Source organism: Canis lupus, chromosome 3, assembly GCF_048164855.1.
Source record: "Canis lupus baileyi chromosome 3, mCanLup2.hap1, whole genome shotgun sequence".
In the NCBI taxonomy this organism is placed as follows: Eukaryota; Metazoa; Chordata; class Mammalia; order Carnivora; family Canidae; genus Canis; species Canis lupus.
The window spans coordinates 55,505,707-55,526,582 of NC_132840.1; the positions used below are offsets into that span (position 1 = coordinate 55,505,707).

Here is a 20,876-nt window from a genome sequence, read left to right on the forward strand (position 1 = left end):
CCTCGAGGAAAAGGAAGACGGGTGGCAAGAGTGGAGGGGAGGGCAGAGTAGGAGCAGGTGCCCGAGGCCTGGGCACCCAAGCCGAGGGCGAGGTGGGGTGGGCATGGGGCTGTGTGAAGGCCTGGAGCACCCGGCCGACCTGGTGCAGCCTTCTCCCTGCCCATCCCTGGGCCTGGGGCTTCAGAAAAATCCTCCCTCTCCTGGTGATGCTGAGTTTTCCCACAGAGCCCTGCTGCCTGCTGCCGTCTGCCTACTGCCGGGCCCTCGCGGGGACCCCGTCACCTGGCAGCCTCCGCGACTACAGGGCTGACTGCGCCGGGGCGGTGTGCTCCGCGAGGCCAGCTGCTCCCCGAGCCCAGGGCTGTCCAGGCTGACCGGCGTCTGTCCCCTGCACCCCCCGCCTGCAGGCAATGACTCAGGATGCAGCCAGGGGCCACGACGTGCACGGAGGACCGCATCCAGCATGCCCTGGAGCGCTGCCTGCATGGGCTCAGCCTCAGCCGCTGCTCTACCTCCTGGTCCGGTAGGTCTGGGGGAGCGGGGAGCAGGGCTGGGGCACAGGGCACCCAACAATGCTCAGGGGCTGGCAGCTTTGGGTTCCATCCCCCGAGTACGTGACTGTGCAAGACCGCACCCGGGCAGGCCTCCCGCGGGCACAGCGCCTGCTGGCGGGTGGGCGGGCCCTCAGTGAGGTCCTTTGTCTCTTGTCCCCTGACTTCTTCCTCCTCCTCATGGCTGAGTCTCTCTCTCTTTGCCAGAAGCACAACTCCTCAGAGAAGGTATCGATCCTGCTTAGAAACCCCACAATGGCTGATTCCAGAAGAACAGCTAGGAACCCGTAGATAGCTCTCCCCAGAATTCTGTTTACCTGGTTTTTAGTTCCTTCCAGAGCCGCATCCCCTATTTTCCCCTGTAGGACAGCGGGGAATCTCAACCGAGCTTCAGGGAGCAGGAGGCTTCTGTGTGGTGGGTTCCCTGGGACTGAGAAACAGGCTCATCTGCAGGGCTGGGGCGATTGTCTCTCTGAAGACTGGTGCCTACTTGTAATAATTTCTCAGGCTTATAAGACGTTTCACATCCCATATCTCACTCGCCTCCCTAAGTAGCCCAGGAGATAGCTAGCCACAGCTCCTTGAACATACGTGGTGCCTTCCTACCGCAGGACCTTTGCACTTGCTGCCTGCATTTCTTCCCTCAGAAGGGGCACATAGCTGGCTCCTTCTCATGCAAGTCTCAGCCCACGTGTCCCCTCCTCTGAGAGGCTTTCCTTGCTTTTTGGGATTAAACAGATCTGGATTAAAACCGTCTCTCACTGGCTGCTGCCATCTCATGCAAGTCATTTAACCTCTCAGGACCCTACCTGCCTTGTAAAGTCAAGAGTAGAGTAGTGACAGAGTAGTGACAGCAGGAGGCACTGGTTGGGAGACTCAGGGGAGTGTGTGTGAGCACCTAGCACCTTACTGGCACACAGTGGGTGGTCTGTCAATGGTAGTTTGCTTCCTGCCTGGGTTTTGACGGAGCCTTAGCCTGTAGAATTGAGGGGGGGCATTGGTATGTAAGAGAAGACAAAAATATCTGACTTTGGCCAGTTTTACAAAAACCTGTGTCCATACGAAACTCCTGGCCAGTTCACTTCCACCCCAAATGCTCTCACGTGCACTACTCACGTGTGTGCACGCACACACACACACACACGCACGCACACACAGGCCTCCATGACCACCCCGCTAGTTTCTAAGGGCTTCCCCTTACTAGCTGCAGGGAAATGGAGACCAACAAAGTGAGAAAATCTGGGAAAGTTCTAGAAGGACAAAGTACCCACTCTGGCTTCCAGAAGACAGACGGATGTGGCTTCCTCTTGCCTGGGCTCCCCGGCCAGGCAGTCCTGGAAAGTCCCACAGGCAGGCAGACACCTGGGCTTGCTTCCTGGGGCAGAGCTTGCTGTGGCTCCTATGCTTGTTCTCCAGCACTCTCTGCCCCTGCCCTCCTTCAGGCACCGTGCAGGTTCCGGCACCCCCTGTAGGAAGCCAGGGCAAGAGGCGGTTGTGGAAGATGGTTGTGGAAGACCCGTGGCCTCGAATGGGGATCGGGCCCGTCTCTATATCTCTTGAGCCCACTCTCTGCAGGAATCAGAAACTTGTCTTGATGAGGCATGACAGTGTTGACGGCTGATCTAGAGGGTTCTCAGACTCCTACCTTGGAAAAGAGGGACTCCCACCCCCCGCCCCAGACCTACACTGAACGCTCACCTGTCCTCTACCTTTCCAGCTGGCCTGTGTCTCAACTGCTGGAGCCTGCAGGAGCTGGTCAGCAGGGACCCGGGCCACTTCCTCATCCTCCTGGAGCAGATCCTGCAGAAAACCCGAGAGGTGAGGGCCAGCCAGGGCTTGAGGAGTCAACGGGAAAGGTCCCCGCGGAGCATCAGTTCTGGGGTGCCCTCCCCAGCGTGGAGCTTAGTAAAGGCACTGGGACCCCCCCGCCCCCTTGAGTTTTCTGTACTAGTGGTGCTTGTGGATTGAAGGTTTCTAGGGAGGGCTTGTGGTCCTTTCAATAACAAGACAAGGATTCGTGAGATTCCTGAGCTAGGGTTCTGAGTTTAAGCTGCCTTTAAAAAATTTTTTTTAAATTTTTTTAGAGAGAGTGCAAACACAAGCAGGGGGAGGGATGGAGAGAGAGAGAGAGAGAGAGAGAATCTTAAGCAGGTTCCACACCCAGCACAGAGCCCGATGCCAGGCTCGATCTCATGACCCTGAGATCATGACCTGAGACAAAATCAAGAGTCAGATGCTCAACAAAGTGAGCCACCCTGATGCCCCATTTAAGCTATTTCTTGAGACAGACATGGCTTGTAAGTCTAGGTATTGATTAGAGAGGAGGGAGGAAGCTCTCTCCCATATTCCTTTTCTTAAAAAGACCCATAAAAATCGACACAGAAGAGAAAATGGATTAGAAAGGTAAACTGAGACCCTGTCTAATGGCAGGTCCATAAGAAATAGACTTTTATGACCTTCTAAGAAGAAGGGTGTGTCTAAGGCTCAGCTGGGCTGGGATTCCAGAACACCTGTGAGTCCCTAAAGAGGATGCTGGGTCTTTTGTAAAGAATTCTCTTAAGTGGTTATTTTTTTCCTTTTAAAAAAATACATGATGAGTTGGAAAACATGTGACTTTCTCAGCTGTCCCTGGAAAGTCTTGGTTTATCAAGATGCTCACCACCGTTTACCGGATAACTGTTATAACCCGATCACAAGCAGACCAACTCAGAAGAGCTAAACTGCCTCTGGAGTGTTTAACTCAAATGCAAATATCAACTACTGCGTAACAATAGGGGAGGGTTTGTAGAAGAGACCTGAGCAGCAGGTGTATCAGACACATGATCTGTTCAGGGTAAAGAGGAGAATTCTCCATTTGAGCCTGCAGAGCACAGCACAGATGGTGGGGATTTCTCTGTATCTTCAGCCCCCATGAATTCCAGGATGGGCTGAGACGTGTAGCATATTGGCCAAAGAATTCTGAAAAAAATGTGTGTATCTAGTGTGGTGGGTGTGTCAAAGAGATGATGCATCAGGGAACAAATAGAATTTGTAAGCCAATATGGAAAAAATGTTGCCTCGGTTACAATAAAACAAATGCAAATCAAAACTATAATGAGACAGTTTTTGCCTAGCAAATTTGCATAAATAAATAAATAAATAAATAAATAAATAAATAAATAACAAGAAATGCAGGGAAGGGTAGAGTGAAACCAGTGCTTTCATATTTGTGGCATTTTGAAATTGGCACAGTCCTTCTGGAAAGCAACTTGGCATTTGCTTTAAAGATTAGAAATGTGTTTATACTCATTGAACTATTGATCCCACTTCTTGAACTCTAAACAAGATAAAGAATCCCAGTTGTAGAAAAAAGCAACACGTACAAAGTGATGTGCATTGCAAAAGCATCTAAAACAGCAAGAAGATAATCTCAAATGTCCAAAATGAAGCTAATAAATTATGGCAACCTATCAGAAGAAATATTATGCAGGTAATAAAAAGATGGGTATTATCCAAAGGTATGAACAAATTTAAATATACAAAAAATTGCATCAGTAAGATTTATTACATGGTTTAGTGAAAATTGACTAAACATTTGGAAAAATTCAGAGTAAGTTTCCTAGTGCATACCATACAGCAGATAGAATTCTAAGTGTAGGGCAGCCCTGGTGGCACAGCGGTTTGGCGCTGCCTGCAGCCTGGGGTGTGGTCCTGGAGACCTGGGATCGAGTCCCATGTCGGGCTCCCTGCATGGAGCCTGCTTCTCCCTCTCCCTCTGCCTGTGTCTCTGCCTCTCTCTCTGTGTGTCTATGAATAAATAAATAAAATCTTAAAAAAAAGAATTCTAAGTGTATTAAAGATCTACATTTAAGAAAACGAAGCTTCAGAGAAAAGAAGAAAAGAGATGTAGGAATATTTACAGGATGCTTGCTTGCCAAAGCAAAAATCCATGAAGGAAAAAAACGAACACTTCTAATATTGGGACATCAAGGGAAAAATCTATAAAATTAAAAAACACATAACAGGGATGCCTGGGTGGCTCAATCAGTTAAGCATCTGCCTTCGGTCAGGTCATGATCCCGGGGTCCTGGGATCGAGCCTTGCATCGGGGTCCCTGCTCAGCAAGGAGCCTGCTTCTTCCTCTCCCCACTGCTCGCATGTTCGCTCTCTCTCTTTCAAATAAATAAACAAAATCTTTAAAAAAAAAAAAAAAGGGATTCCTGGGTGGCGCAGTGGTTTAGCGCCTGCCTTTGGCCCAGGGCGCGATCCTAGAGACCCGGGATCGAATCCCACATCGGGCTCCCGGTGCATGGAGCCTGCTTCTCCCTCTGCCTATGTCTCTGCCTCTCTCTCTATCTCTGTGTGACTATCATAAATAAATTAAAAAATTTAAAAGTCATTTTCAAAAAAAAAACAAATTTGAAAAAATATTTACAACACAAATAAAAAGGAAATGCATAGCCAGGAACAGGGGAAACGTGTGTTTTTAGAGGTGATATAGCAAACAGAAATTCATTTATAGTATTATAGGTAAAAAAAAACAAACAAAAAAAAACAGTAGGAGTAAAAATACACATACTACAATCAAGTTTCCCAGAGGAAAATACATAGAGAAAAATGGTGTTAGGAGAAGCATTGCGATATTAGCTGCAGTTGCATTTAGAGGGGGGATATTGTGATGCTTTTTTTTTTTAACTTGCATTTCCCAAATTTTTGCCTTGTGGTTATATTGCCTTTCATGTAAGAAAGAAAGAAAAGAAAGTACAGAACAAGAGAGCACTGCTCTATTCTGCACCTGTGCTGAGCCTCGCACTCTTCTCTCCTGTCCCATCCACAGGTCCAAGAGAAGGGCACTTATGACCTTCTGGCCCCCCTAGCCCTGCTCTTCTACTCCACTGTCCTCTGCGTAAGTTCCAGGGTGGGCCAGCTGGGGGAATTGGGAAGGGACAGGGAGGGGTGGCCTCACACCTCCAGAGACAACACGGAGGGAAGCTGTCAAGCCGGGACCCTGAAACAGGTATCAGCCCTCTGATGGCTTCAGAGCAGCCACTCTGAGAGGCCTCTAGAACCCCATCGTGCCTGGTGTATCCAGGCTCCTGTGGAAGGTCTGCTGTCCACAGCCCATGCACAAGCCATGACACAGATCCTGCTGAGAGATTTGAGGTCCACCTCATTCTATACCCTAATAGTTCACCCAGTGTGAGCAGCACTAGACCGGCGGCATCAAAGGACCATGGGTGCCAATCCACTTTGAAGCACAGATCTTTGCCTCAAGCAAGGATAGTAAATACAGGTTGTGTAGGCATTGAAGACCACTCCCCCAAATGAGTGGCAGCAATGGCACCATGTAGTATGACCTCCAGGGTGGCAGCTTTTCAGAGAGGTGCTTTCATGTATTGGGTATTGTGTGTGGTGAAATCATGGCCCTGCAGTAGAGGTGCCCCTGGGTGCCATCTTGCCCATCTATAACTCACTCCCTAGGGATAACTTCTGGTTCTTTCTGGTCTCATTCTGAGACATACTGCTGCCGGGAGGAGTGTACCTTGTGTGGAATATTCCAGAAAGGAGCAGGGTCTGTTCTGGAATACCAGTGAGCTCTCTCTCACCTATGAGGTCTCATACCCAGACCTCTCTGCTTGCTGCTCCCTTTCCATCCAGACGCCACACTTCCCACCAGATTCAGATCTCCTTCTGAAAGCAGCCAGAACCTACCACCGATTCCTGACCTGGCCTGTTCCCTACTGCAGCATCTGCCAGGAGCTGCTCACCTTCATTGATGCTGAACTCAAGGCCCCAGGTAAGTGTCGGGGTGGCAGGTGCATGGGCTCTTCATTGTGCACACAGCATCAAATGGCTGAGAGGCGTGAACATAAGACACAACTCAAGGAGGAATTCCTAGGGGAAGCTGAGCAGGGTTCAAGGCAAGGAGACCCCACTACATGGTCTGTGCCTGTACCCTGGTTTGCCAAAAGGTCTCTGAGACTGCCCAGGTCAGAGAGAGAAGCCCCCACAATAGTGACAAAAGGCCTCTCTGGGTTCTTTTTGCCTTAGGATCAAATAGGAAAATGCATGTGTGGATAGCTTCAGTCCTGGCCAGAGAAGTAGCTGGCACTAGGAATGGACAGGTTGATGGGTGCCATAGTCGATGGGTGCCATGGTAGGTGTGGACAAGCACCTGGTGCTAAGTTTTCACAAGTGAGGGGTCTGCAAAGTAGGAATTCTTGAAAAACTGCTGGTGTTCTAATAGACATGAAAATGAAGTCCTAGGAAACTGTTTTAGGGCAAGAGAAAAATCTAAGAAGGTAAGATTTACTGTGTGCAAGGTGGTCTGCTAAACTAATTCATCAGTGTCAGTAGCTCAAAGGAATAATGTCAGGCAAACATCCTGATAGATGCCCCTAAAACATTTGATAGAATTCAACATTAATTCCTAATATTACAATATTTGGAAACTATTATTAACACATGGAAGTGTTCTTAAGGAAGTAACAGCCCACAGTAAAATGCTACAAGTGTTTCCATTTACATCAATGACCTTCCTCTTTGTGCTTATAGGTATTTGCCTATGCAAAAAGGCAAAAATAAAGAATTTTTCTTCTTCCAGAGAAGATAACATTTTAATTATGCAGAAATCAAACAATTGCTTATCTGTCAAGACTAAGAGAATCACCCAAAGAACTGTCAGAACTGACAAACAGGTAGCTAATGGCATTAACCAGTAAGAGAATATAGTGAGGGAGAAAGAAACCCAATTTATAATAGCAACTAAAAATATAAAAGAAGAAAAAGAGATGTGAATTACCTACATACAGAAATAACTGAAGGATAAGTTACTTAAGAGACATGTTGTCAGATTGAATCAATATTGTAGTAACAGCAGGTGTTATAGAAATAAATGCAATTGTGATAAAAAAAATACCAACAATATCTTTTAAAATTTATCAAAATAGATTAAGTCTATCTGAAAGAATAAATGCTCTCCAGTAGCATTTTCTTCTGTATTTATCATGTATTTATTGATGTATTCTTATAGCAGAAGAAGGGGTATTTCCCTTAGTAGGTCTTTGAAAGTTAACCATATAGTTAACTATAAAGTATAACTATAAGGCTATAGGTATTAAAATAGTGCACTGTTGGTATAAGAATAGATAAATTAATGGAACAACATAGAATGGCTAGAAATGGGCTAAATATATAAAGATCTGTTATATGATAAAGTGGCATCCTGAAACCAGTGATGAGTAAAATTTATCATTTGATAAATGGTATCAGGACAATTGACAGACCATTCAAACTGAGTTATAGTTTTGTCTTAAAAAAATTAAGAACCCTATCTCAAACAAATTTCAGATAGATTAAAGGTTGAAGTGTGGGAAATAAGACTATGAATGTAATAGAAGAAAAGTAGGTTACATGAACCACCTAGAGTGAAGAAGAGATACCAAACAGCCAGCTACTCCGCCCCCAGGCAAAAATTATAAAAGAAAAGGCTGACAGATTTGAGAGCATCAAATTTAAAGCTTTTATATAGCTATCCAATCATTAAAGATGTAGATACAGAGTTACGGAGGGCAAAAGACGTCCAGTAGTAACTTGCTGAGTCAAAAAGCAGGGCCCCCAAATACTATGTATATTTTAATCCCATTTTTGTTTTTTTTTTTCTCTTTTAAGTGTATACATGCACCAAACCCTGCCTCGTGCCCACAGCATTTAATTCTCATCATACACATTGAACCCACCCAGGACAGGAGAACCAGATCTCATTCCTCAACAATTCCTGGGCCTGAGAGCTCAGGACTGAAGCTCTGTGTGTAAATACCTTTGCAGGGTTTCTGAATTTCTTCCTAATTATCTGATTTGTCTGCCTAGCCAATCAGCTGAGCTGTCTCCCAGTCTATCAGCATATTTGTCTCCTCCCAGCCAATCAATTGATTTGTCTTCTCCCGACCAATCAGCTGACCTACCTGGCTGCCCAGCCAATCAGCTGTCTGTGGTTACAGAGGCACAGAGCAGGTACAGGGCAGGGTTGGCCACACCCCGAAGCCCGCCTGTTCCTGTTGAGACTTGAGTGGAAAAATCTAGAAATCCAGAAGATGAAGTGCTGGACAGGTAGAGGTGCTCAGGCACATGACGGATAGACAGTTTGCCAATCTAACTTGCAAGGCACCCCAAGTGACCCAGCCAGTTCAGGGTTCATCTCTTCCTTCCCCTTCCTTCCAGTTGCTCCCCCAAAACTCCACAGTTCCGTGTTGATTGCTTCTGGGCTTCTTGCTGGTGACCAGAGCTCCTTGAACCAGAAGGCTACACTTTTCTTCCCTTCTATAATGAAGACAGGATTCAAAATGCAAATATGTTGGCAGGGCCATATCTTGGATAATCCAAGATCTAAGTGACTTTTTTTTTTTTTTTTTTACTTTGAAAGGGGTGCAAGAGATGTAGGGCTGGGGAGGGCTGTCCCCTGCACGCAGGGAGACCGCTTCCCACCGCCCGGTAGAACCAGCCGGCTCTTCGCTGAATGCACATGATGCCTCAAGATATTTTGCAGGGGGCAGCTGAGCAGGGCCTCTGTCCTGGGCAGCCCAGCGAGCAGATGTGGCATGGACGGTGAGAGCCAGGCAGAGCAGCAGTGGGAACTGGAGAGGGAATGAGGGTTCTTGGATGCAGAGCAGAGGACCCTGGGAAGCCCAGACCCTCAAAATGCTGAGCACCTTCCCCTTGACATTGCCCAGGGACTATGTGACAGCTCAGATGTCCTGGTGACGGAGGAGAAGGCAAACACTCATTTGGAGAGGGTGGTGTCGGCCAGGCTGCCTTGCCAGGGACTCCTCCTCTTCCAGAGAAAGCAGAACCGAAATAGGAAAGCCTGGACTCTTTCTCAGGCCAGAGAGTCATTTTCAAATGGTTAAAAAAAAAAAGAACAAAAACCCTAATATGGGATCCCTGGGTGGCTCAGCAGTTTAGCTCCTGCCTTCGGCCCTGGGCATGATCCTGGAGTCTCAGGATCGAGTCCCACGTCGGGCTCCCTGCATGGAGCCTGCTTCTCCCTCTGCCTGTGTCTCTGCCTCTCTCTCTCTCTCTGTGTCTCTCATGAATGAATAAATATAATCTTTAAAAAAAAAGAAGAAGAAAGCAAATTCCAGAATAAATCCATTTAAAATAACTATATTAAATATTTTTTTAAAAAACTAATATGTACAAACATGTGAGCCTTTGTCAGAGACACTGAGCCCATCAGGGACCCAGCAAGGTGGCAGAGCTGGTTTAAAGGCAGGTGTGAGAGCCCAATAGAAGTTTCTCAGGTAAGCCAGAGTAAAATTGCAAAATCAGATAGGAAATTAGTTAATATCAGAGAGGGGGATAACCCCATAACCTATGGGGCACACTTTTCTACCCCAAAAAATCCCTCCAGTCATCTCACATCCATGGGTTCACTCGCAGTTCATAGAGTCTGAGCGCTCATCAGTGACGACTAGAAAATGAAGCTAAATCACCCCCTTCTGGGATCCTGAAGTGGACTTGCTAGAAAGTGCCTCAGTGCGCTTTTATTACGGCCCGTGGGAATATTTTTGCCTCATTGCTGAGTGCCCCCAGCCCCATCCCCAGTTCTTCCTGCTGAGGGAGGCAGGGGTGGGGCAGAGGCTGGGATGGAGGCCATGGAATGAGCTCTTGGAGGAGAAACTGAGGCTGAATCACTTAGTGGTTACTGGTACTTGGTATGAGGCTGTGGTGGCCTCAAATCCCAGAGCTGTGGGGCCTTCGGCAAAGAAGCTTTTCTTTTTTTTCCTCATCTGTAAAATGGGAGTATGATGATGCCTCCCTCTCGGGGCCATGTGAAGGTTAAGGCCAGCTGCCGAGGATTTCACATTGCTGGGGCAGTGGTTGGGATTGGGCAGCAGTAGCCCAAGAGACAGGTCCTGACAAGGTCACAGGGAGAGGATGACAAGGGACCTGGGGAGCTGGGCCTTCCACCCATGGAGCCCTGGGGAGCCGGTTGCCATGGCGATGAGCGAAACAGTTTACCCCCCTTTGATGTGGCCGGGTGGCAGAGGAAGTGGGCAGGTTATCAAGCCTTTGCCCCCCCCCTTCTTCCTGACTCCACCCCAAAACGGTGGTCCACTGCCTCTGGTCCGGGGGTGGCAGGAAACGTCACGTCAGTGCTACTGGCTCCTGCCCACCACAGCCCTCTTGAGTTCAACCCACATGTTTGTTGAGTATTGACTCCAAGCCCCCGCATGGCTGTGTAGACCACAACAGTTGGCTGCAAAGAATGTGCCCGTAATCCCGAGGGGTGACAGTGGGTGTCACCCGGGAGTCACTGTGCCGATGCTGAAGCACATACTGGCTGCCTCTCCCCAGACCTCAGACCTCTGGAGCAGAGGGAACGGCAATAGTCTTCCCATTCCACGCCCGAGAAAACAGAGACCCAGACAGGTGTCATGTGTCTTGCCCATGGGGCGTGAGCGGGTGGGAACACAGGCCTTTGTGTGACCTGTGCCTTGTCACTTCCTAGCCAGCGACCTTGGACAGGTTACATAAGCTCTCCGAGCCTCCCTGTCACAAGCAGGACTGTCACTGTTGGGGATGCCGAGGCTGATGCATCTACCGTGTGCTCACCGTGCCTTGACGACTCATCCTCACTCTGGGTGCTTAGTAATATTCCTTCCCATCCTCCAGAGGATGAACCTGTGAGCTTGTCCAGGCTCACAGAGCTGCCAAGAGCTCTCCCTCTTGAGCCGACGTCTGTGTGAGCCCCCAGAGCCATATTCTTTGACTCCAGAAACGTATTGTCACATTTGTACCGAGCTATTCCCCCAAGAGACAATAGGCTGGCAGTTGTGCGTGTCGGGAAAACCTGGGGCTGTCCCCACTGGCATTTTATAAGCACCCTCTGCCCTGGGCAGTCTGTCTGCCACTCTTCCTTTCAGTTGGTGCCTTTAGCCCTTGGACCTGTCAAAGCAGATGCAAGCCCGGCTTTGGTTACATTTGCCCATCAGCTGGTGGCAGGTGAATTCTGGATATTCTCTAGTGGCCCTCAGTTCCTTTTAGGACATTACTGACCATAGACATTTGCATTTCATACTTTTGGTTTTTTTTGGCCTCTGATGGAATCAAAAGTGCAGATCCCTCGAAGAAAAGTCAAACATCACTGACTAGCAAGTAGGAGCTTTTACTCAATGCTCTCACACCAAGTGCATAGATCCACCCCCTCGCCCCTGCAGCCCAAACAACAACCAGTTCTCTAGCTTTCCAGGCACCAACTGAGGGTCCCGAGACCTGGTTCAGTCCAGACAGCAACTACCCAGAGTTCATGCAGACCCCATGGAGTAAGAGCTCAGTTACATAGACTACCTCCTATTTAAGATGCCATTGGCAAGTCCCACTGGGAGAAGAACCCAAAGTGAGGGACACAGGTGGCAGGGGAAACCATTGTAATTGAAATCCACTCCCTGCCTTTGTAGTCTTCATTATAATTGACCAAAAGTGGTCTGTCTTTAAAAAAAAAAATACAGAGAACGTTTTAAAAATTTGCGTATTTGATGGCACAACGTCAAAGAAAGAGATTTTTATGACTGAGAAACAGTGATGAGGAGCAACACAACGTCACTTCTCTGGTATCCTTGTCGAAGATTCTTGCCTCACTCCATTCCTGGCACAATGTGGAACACCCCAAATCAAGGAACATTGTGCCATAACCCGTCAGGACTCTGGTGTCGGGAATACAGGAGACCAGGGCAGACTGAGGAAGCGTTACAGGCAGAGGAGGCGAAGGAGAAATAAGTCCATGCAGTGTGGGACCCCGGATGGGATCCTGGAACTGAAAGATGACATTACGACCACAGGTGTATTTCTCGTATCACAGTGCCGCAGGGGGAGATGTAGTCGGGAAAGGAGCGGGGAGCCGCTGTTCCAGAAATCAGGGGCTGATTCAGGAGCATGCTGGCCGCACATAACAGAAACCCCAGCATAAACTGGTGGAAACCCATAGGGTTTTTTTTTCTTACATTAAAAAAAAAAAATTCCATTGGAAGGCAGTCCAAGGTTGGCATGAACATTCCAGACCAGCCTTCTCCCTTCTTTCTGCTTCACTGTCCTTAGCAGGAAACATCGTCCTCGATGCCACTTTGTGGTCTAATGGCTACAGGAGCTCTGGCCGTCATGGTGCCACTCCTGTTAACAGACAAGAGGAAAGTGGGTTGCAGAAAGGAGTCCTCCAGAAGCCCCACCCAACCCCTGCAAGGGAGGCCGAGAAATATGACCTATCATCCTGTGCGAGGGGTCCCTTTGGTGAAGAAGGGGGATGGGCGCTGGGTGGATGCTCACAGGTCTCTGCCCGCTAGGAATAGTGGCCTGGAGGAGCGGGCCTGGTCCTGTCGGGGCGACAGTGGCCAGGGCTGTGAAGGAGCTGGGGTGGCAGGTGTCACTTCACTCCCCCTGCCCTGGTGGCTCTGCAAAGCTGGGGGTCATCTTGCAGGTGTTTCCACAGGGTCACTGTACTTGTACCCAGTAGCATGTGTCCCTGTTTGCCATCAGCCTGATTATTCACAGAACTGAATGCCCTCTATGCAATGGTTTCCTCCGGCCTCCTGTCCAGGCCCAGGCCACGGCCACATCCCTTCCCACCCTCCCCATCTCCCTGCCCCCCGACACTCACCCCAGCCTTCTGTTTCATCCTTCCTCCCTCCACGCACTCACGCTGAAGGCTGTGCCTACGTCACGTGGCCCACATCCCCAGTCCCTCCCGAACCCAGGACCCCAGAGACGGGGGCAGGGACATACCGCCCAGCAACTCCCCGCATGTGAAATCCAGGGGTGTGTGTCCAGGTGTGATGGAGATGAGGCTCTCCATCTGTCCACCGGGAGCCCACGTGAATCACAGACCCTGAAAAAGCAACACGGCCTCATCTCACGTTGGGATTTCCGCACACTTAAGGCTGGGCTTCTTGGCACAGGCGCTGACCGCCACACATTGTCTGTCCACGCAGAGTGACTGCATCTGGTCATACCTTTAAACAAGGGCAGAAGATGACCTGGGTGAACAAGGCTGGCGTTACTCAGGGGCCTGCAGGTCCGGGCAGGGCCTCTGGACTTCCGTACCTAGTGAAAGGAATGTATGCAGAAGAGTCAAGAGGGGCCTGTGCTTGTCTTTGTGTTCTGAGGTCAGGGGGCCTGGGGGTGCAGGGTGGGGGTGGGGTGACCCTGTCTGCAGCATAGTATTTCACCAGGGGGAGGGGTCTCGCAGGATGGGGCAAGGAGGGGAGCTTCCTTCTGTCATGAATGTCAGCGGCCACCAGAGGGTGTCCCAGGTCCCCGTAGCCTTTCACAGTTTCAGGGACTTTCCTACCGGAACAGACATTAGTATTAACTTGTAAGCATGGGACATTACATAAGAGAAACATCACACAAAAGGCCCCCAAATCAAAGCAATTAGACCCTAAATTAGAACAGTATAAGCTGGTCTTTTTATTTATTTGTTGCCATTGACCAGACAAAAGTCAAGGCCTTTCCTTTTACAGCCCTCTCTGACCTGGGTTGTGGCCTTCCTGCTCCCAGCCCACGCCCTCTCCTGGGTGGCTTTGCCCCCTGTCGGGAGCCCCTTGAGGCTGCCCGCCCCCACCCCCCAAGGCCCAGCCCCCGCTGCTAGTCCTCTGTCGTTTAGTCACACCACGGTGGGCGCACAGCTGAATCCGTACTGTTGAGGCTGTGTTCCAGTCGCAGACCTGAGCCACGTTGCAGGAGAAAAGCAGAGACTTTGGGCTGGTTTGGTTTCTCGGAGGCTGGAGAGAAAGGCTGGGGCAGGGTTGGGCGAGGATGCCCCATGGGCAGAGGCAGGGCTCAGTCTGGAGAGGCACAGCACCAGGGAGGCCCGGCTGCCCCAAGAGTCTGTGGGAGGCCGGGTAGAGGCACGGAGGGCCCATGGAGACTGAGCTGGGGGACCCCCCCCTCCCGCACACCCTTGGTTGGGGGGGGGGTCTGTGCCTCTTGAGGTGGCCAGGGAACCACTGGGTGGCAGCAGGCTGGCCATGGTCTGGGAGGAGCCTCCGGCACTTGAGCCTCCTCCCAGTGCCTGAGCCTCATCCTGGGGCTACAGCGAGGCCCCAGGCCATCTGCTGAAGGCACAGATTAAACCTACCAACTCTCCTTTCTTTTGACAACAGGAATCTCCTACCAGCGACTGGTGAGGGCGGAGCAGGGCCTGCCCATCAGAAGTCACCGCAGCTCTACCGTGTGAGTACTCTCGAGGGGGGGTTCCCCACGCCCACAGCGTCCTCCCCAGCTGTGCATCTGGCTTCCCCTCCACTGCACACACACATGTACACACTCATACACACACACACCCCTCGCCCCAGCCACCCACAAATAGTCTTCGAGAGGACCAAGAGCCCCTTGGATTAGCTGACAATGCTTTTGTACATAGTGCTGTTTCTCTGGGTTGAGGGGCTTTCCTCCTATTTTTAAATGGCTCTGGGACTTAAAAACAGAGCAGACGTTAAAAAGCACCCACATGGATCATGCCAGGTGCTGGGCACATGTCACCTCGCTTCACCCCCACTTTTCATGTGGGGGAGACTGAAGGTCAGAGAGGCCAAATAACTTCCTGAAGGTCACACAGCTAATAAGTGTCTGAGCCAGGATTTAAAGCCCAGTTTTACTCAAAGGCTCACAAGGTTTCTACGATGTCTTTTTGCCTTTTCCAAACTTTTTTTGATGGGGGCCTACAGTAAAAAACAAACAAACAAACAAAAAAACATTTTATTTTATTTTATTTTTAAGTAATCTCGAACTCATGACCATGAAATCCAGAGTGGCATGCTCCACACATGACTAAGCCAGCCAGGTGCTCCTAAACAAAGCATTTTATATGAAAGTCTGCTGTACACACACACATACACACACACACAACTGAAATGAGTTTTTTTCTTTTAAAGATTTTATTTATTTAATCATGAGAGATACAGACTGAGAGGCAGAGACACAGGCAGAGGGAGGAGCAGGCTCCCTGTGAGGAGCCCGATGTGGGACTCGATCCCAGGATCATGACCTAAGCCAAAGGCAGACGCTCAACCATTGAGCCTCCCAAGTGCCCCTGAAATGAGTTTTAGAAATTGAAACTCACCCCTATGCCCATTGGATGGGCTCCATGCATCCTAGTCTATTTCATTTAAAAGGCAGTGCTGGTTGTGATCACCCAAATCAACTGTGTTACCTACTTCAGGGTCCCAGCCTGCCAAGTGTGTGGGGCCACCTCACCTGGACACTAGGGGTCCAGAGACCCTGGTTTCCAACAGTTCAGAAGCTACAGCTGCCCCCTTCCCCACCCCCTCCCACCCCATCCTCACTCCCCCAACGGGGTTCACTGCAAATTCACACTTAGAGCAAACAATTGTTAAATTCCTTCGATGTCATATCCAACAAAAAAGCCTGTGGCAGACTTTGAGAGAGGCAGAAAGGGTACAAAAATGCTTGAGGTTAGTGAGTGAGGACGACTCTTTGAGAGGGGTAGGGGGCTAAGGCAGGTAGACAGCAACTAATCACCGCTGACCCACCAATAATCAGCTCCTGTGCATGTACCAAGCTCTGGGCATTGCTGTAAGCATCACGGTAGCTAGCATTCAAGCTCCACGGGAGCCCCATGAGAAAGGTATTTGTCAGATCTGAGGTACAGGGTGAGCAGAGGGGGCAGGAGCAGAGGAGTGAGCAGAGGGGGCAGGAGCAGAGGGTGAGCAGAGGGGGCAGGAGCAGAGGAGTGAGCAGAGGGGGCAGGAGCAGAGGAGTGAGCAGAGGGGGCAGGAGTAGAGGGGTGAGCAGAGGGGGCAGGAACAGAGGGGGAGCAGAGGGGGCAGGAACAGAGGAGAGGGTCCCACTCAGGTCGTCTGGAGGTGGGAACACAGGTGCAGAGAAAGTGTGCAAGGTGAGGCCGCACATCTGCTGGTCGAATCCCGCTGCACAGCGGACCCCCTCACGTGTCAGTGGAGGTTGTGAGCAAGTGCCCAGGCAGGGAGAGCGGCTGGGGCAGGGACCCCCGTGCAGGCCCCCGTTTCTCTGACACACGGAGAGATTAGCATTCATTACCCTCCTAGAGTGTGGGGACTCAGGCCCGGGCCCTTTCGTCCACTCCCTGCACCCTGACCTGGTGACCTGGGGCAGCCTTCTGCAGGGGCTGAAGGGAAGGCCACCTGCAGGGTGCTTCTCTGCTGGACCTGGGACAGGGCAGGAGCTGTTCAAGCAGCTCACCTGAGGCCTCTACCGCTGGGATGTTGTGATGTCTCAAACACACTTCGAGAAAACATAGCAACTGAGGGCTGCTGTGGGCGAAGTGAGAACAGTCGTGTGTGGTTAACTGTTAACTGAGCCATCGACACCTTGCAGGGTGTGAGGGGGGGTCATGATTCTCTTAACATCTGGGTCCATCTGAAATTTTCCATGATAAACAGAACGTAAAGGGTGGCAGGGAGAAGATAGGGCCGGGCACCCGCTCTACACTTGGCCCTGCGCGACCCAGGGTGATGGCTTTTGAGGGTCAGAAAAGGCGTGTCCTGGGAGCCTGGGGCTCACAGGCAGCCCTGACCTGCCCCCCCACCAAACCTCTGGGCCAGGCTGCAAGCGAAACAAGCTGCCCCTGTGAAACAAGCACCTGACTCCCAGCCACCTCCCCCAGGATGCATCCCTCATGGCTCATCTCTCGTCCATTCCCACGTCCTGTAGGAAATATGCTGATGGGAAACTGAAGGTGCAATTTATTTTGTGACAGTGAAGTTCCAGTTTCAAAAAGTCTTTGATAATGCTGGCTGGAAAATACTCATGAGGAGACCATAGGCTTTGCACTTGGGACTGGGGTCCCTGCATCCCCATGCCCCCTGCGCCCCCTGTGGCCCCTGCGCCAGATGTTAAGGGTATGGCTGCACTGTCCGCACCCCCATAGCTTGTCCTCTGTGTCCCCAGCACCGTGCTGTTGCTGAATCCAGTGGAGGTCCAAGCCGAGTTCCTCGCGGTGGCCAACAAGCTGAGCACGCCTGGGCACTCGCCCCATAGCGCCTACACCACCCTGCTCTTGCACGCCTTCCAGGCCACCTTTGGGGCCCACTGTGACCTGCCAGGGCTGCACTGCAGGCTGCAGGTATGTGCTTGGGCCCCTGGGGCTCATCATCACCCCCTTCAGACAGAGCTGAGTCCCTCTCTGGCTGCATCTTGGTGCTGCAGTGGCAGGTGCAGGGTAGCCTAGGAATGAGCTCTAGAGGGAAGCTGGAAGACCTGACTTGTAGCCCCGGCTATGTGACTGGTCAGCTGTGTGGCCCTGGGCAGTGTCCTCCCCTCTCTGGGCTGTAGTGGGGAGCTCTGAAGCACCCCCACCCCCCTTCACCACAGCAGTGCTCTGGCTCTGGGCCTTTCTCTTGTGACCGTTTCCTGAGAAGAGGGGCCCCAGGAGGAGGCCTGGCTCCCTGGCCCATTCTGGGTAGATGTGGGGACTAGGCAGAGGAGGAGATGGGCCACTGCGGCCATCGGGGGGACCCTAGGAGCCCGAGGGTTCGGGAGCAAGCCTGTCTCCTCCTGGGTTTTCAGTCCAAGAGCCTGGCCGAGCTTGAGGACATCTTCACGGAGACTGCAGAAGCTCAGGAGCTGGCCTCGGGCATTGGGGACGCAGCCGAGGCCCGGCAGTGGCTCAGGACCAAGCTGCAGGCAGTAGGAGAGAAAGCTGGCTTCCCCGGTGTCTTAGGTAAGGCTCTTGGGAGAGCGGGGTGCATCCTCACCGGGGTCTGTTCCAGCCCCCAGGTGAGCAGTCCAAGGCAGAACAGCAGTTCTGCCCCATGCAGCACTTGGGGCACCCAGGCTCCCTTCATCTCCATGCCCCACCAGCCCCGAGGGCCGGTTTCAGCCAGCCTACACTGTCAGGGTTGGCTCTCCATCAGGTGGCCACCCCTGTGGGAACAGGGAAAGACAGCGCTAGCTGGGGGCCAGCCGGCTTCCCCCCTCAGCCTCAGCTGGCCCACGGTGTGCCTGGCGCTGGTCTCTTCTATGAGACCCTTCCAGCCCTCATCTCCTGTCCCTGTGTTCGTACAGACACTGCCAAACCTGGCCAGCTCCGCACCATCCCCATCCCTGTCGCCAGGTGCCACACCTACAGCTGGAACCAGGACAGCTTTGGTAAGCAGCTGGCTGGGGCCCTAGTGGCACCCACCCCGTACCCCCGGGGCAGCTCCCTGTCCTGGGTCTGTGCAGCCACTCCCCACCCCCCCCAGCAGCTCTAAGCAGAGCAGGGGGCAGTGCTCAAGCCCTGGGCTGGACTTCACCCTCCTTCCACCCTCTCCTCCTCCTCTGGGCTGGTCTGTCTGAGCCTGTCGCCTGTCCTGAGGGTGTGCAAGAGGGGTTTCAAGGACCCAGACACCCAGGGGCACCTAGGTGGCTCAGCGGTTGAGTGTCTGCCTTCGGCCCAGGGCGTGATCCTGGGATCAAGTCCCATATCCAGTTTCCCGCAGGGAGCCTGCTTCTCCCTCTGCCTATGTCTCTGCCTCTCTCCCTGTGTCTCTCATGAATAAATAAATAAAATCTAAAAAAAAAAAAATCCAGATTATGCCTCCCGTTGCTTCCCTATAGACATCCTGCAGGAAATCCTGCTCAAGGAACAGGAGCTGCTCCAGCCAGGGATCCTGGGGGACGATGAGCAGGAGGAGGAGGAGGAGGAAGAGGAGGAGGAGGACTTGGAAACGGATGGGCACTGTGCCCAGAGGGATTCGGTGCTCTCCACCGGCTCGGCGGTCTTCCATGACTCAACCCTGTCCCTCAGCTCACCCCAGGCTTCAGGGCCCGCCCTCTCCCGGCAGCTGCTGACCTCGTTTGTCTCGGGCCTGTCGGATGGCGTGGACAGCGGCTACATGGAGGACAGCGAGGAGAGCTCCTCCGAGTGGCCCGCAAGCCCTGGCAGCCAGGAGCGCTGGGGCCACCGCAGGCCGGGGCAGAAGTTCAACAGGATCTATAAACTCTTCAAGAGCACCAGCCAGCTGGTGCTGCGGAGGGACTCCCGGGGCCCCGAGGGGGGCGCGGACACAGCCCTGCCCCTGCGGCGGGCAGGGAGCCTCTGCAGCCCCCTGGACGGCCTGGGAATGCCCCCCGCGCGGGCCCAGCGCTCCCGCTCGCTGCCCCAGCCCAAGCTCAGCGCCCAGCTGCCCAGCTGGCTCCTGGCCCCCGCCTCGCGCCACCAGCGCCGCCGCCCCTTCCTGAGCGGGGACGAGGACCCCAAGGCGTCCACACTGCGCGTTGTGGTCTTCGGCTCTGATCGCATCTCGGGGAAGGTGGCTCGGGCATACAGCAAGCTGCGGTAAGAGCCGGACTGGGGGGCAGGGAGGGGTGACGCCCAGCCTTGGGTGGCAGGTTGTGGGCTGACGGGGACCACAGCACTCTCTTGTCCTCGCCCTCTTCTTACCAGGCGGCTGGAGAACAATCGCCCACTCCTCACACGGTTCTTCAAGCTTCAATTTTTCTACGTACCCATGAAGCGAAGCCATGGGACTGGCTCCAGCACCTGCCCTGCTCCTGCAAGCCAGGCGCCCCCACTCCCCACGGACTCCCCAAAGCACCCTAGCCCTGCGGTATGTCCCCAGCCCTGGACCAAATGTAGTGGGAGTGGGTTCAGACACCCCAAGGGGGCCAGTGAGAAGTTGCCAAGAGCAGTCTGTGTCTGTGGGGTGCCTTCCCCTGCTTGAGCCCCGCTCCCAGGAGAGCCCCTGCCCTGTACTTGGGGGTGGCAGTGTGCCGTGTGACACCACCTAGAAGTTGGCAGGTATCTCTCAGGGTGGGGAGGAGCTGTGGTTGGGGCTGCAGATGCTGTCCGGGGCCCCGGGGACTAGAATGACTCTTGTCCCTTGGCCCAGGAGCTGGAGAGCACCAATGATATCTCCCACTACCTCGGCATGCTCGACCCCTGGTATGAGCGCAACGTACTAGGCCTCATGCACCTGCCCCCTGAAGTCCTGTGCCAAGTAAGCGGCCCCTGCAGGGCAGGGAGGTGGGGGGCACAGGCTGCAGTCACAGAGCATTCTCTGAAGACCCTGGTTTTGGGGGATCCAGCTTGAGGCCTCCATGAAGGAGCAGGGAGGGCGGGTGAGAAGCAAGACTGAGTCCAAATTGAGGGCAGTGATTAGGACGGTCCTGAGTGTTTAGTCCCCTCCCTGTCCTCACCTCCTGGCTTTGTCCAGCTCGTCCAGGGCCCTCCGCAGTGGGCCGGGTGTCAGGTGAGGGCGCTGCAGAGACTGGGCTACAGGGCCTCCCCTGACCACTCTGTGTCCTGCTTTCACCCCTTCCCTGGCTGTGTCTGCCTCCGGTTCCCTCTTCTCTGGGTGGGTGTGCGTGTGC

At 52.4% G+C, this 20,876-nt stretch overlaps 1 protein-coding gene across 3 annotated transcripts in view; it reads left to right on the top strand.

Moving 5' to 3' along the window:
• Positions 1–20,876, top strand: part of PIK3R5 (phosphoinositide-3-kinase regulatory subunit 5) — a 66,477-nt gene that overhangs the window by 41,495 nt on the left and 4,106 nt on the right. For all 3 annotated transcript variants that reach the window (XM_072821156.1, XM_072821158.1, XM_072821157.1), the window contains exons 2-12: positions 408–523; positions 2,269–2,369; positions 5,368–5,436; positions 6,189–6,327; positions 14,687–14,756; positions 17,472–17,646; positions 18,090–18,243; positions 18,588–18,671; positions 19,122–19,842; positions 19,951–20,113; positions 20,396–20,503. In XM_072821156.1, the coding sequence (XP_072677257.1) occupies positions 421–523; positions 2,269–2,369; positions 5,368–5,436; positions 6,189–6,327; positions 14,687–14,756; positions 17,472–17,646; positions 18,090–18,243; positions 18,588–18,671; positions 19,122–19,842; positions 19,951–20,113; positions 20,396–20,503 (1,887 nt within the window). In that variant the 5' untranslated portion in view covers positions 408–420. The remainder of the gene's footprint in view (positions 1–407; positions 524–2,268; positions 2,370–5,367; positions 5,437–6,188; positions 6,328–14,686; positions 14,757–17,471; positions 17,647–18,089; positions 18,244–18,587; positions 18,672–19,121; positions 19,843–19,950; positions 20,114–20,395; positions 20,504–20,876) is intronic.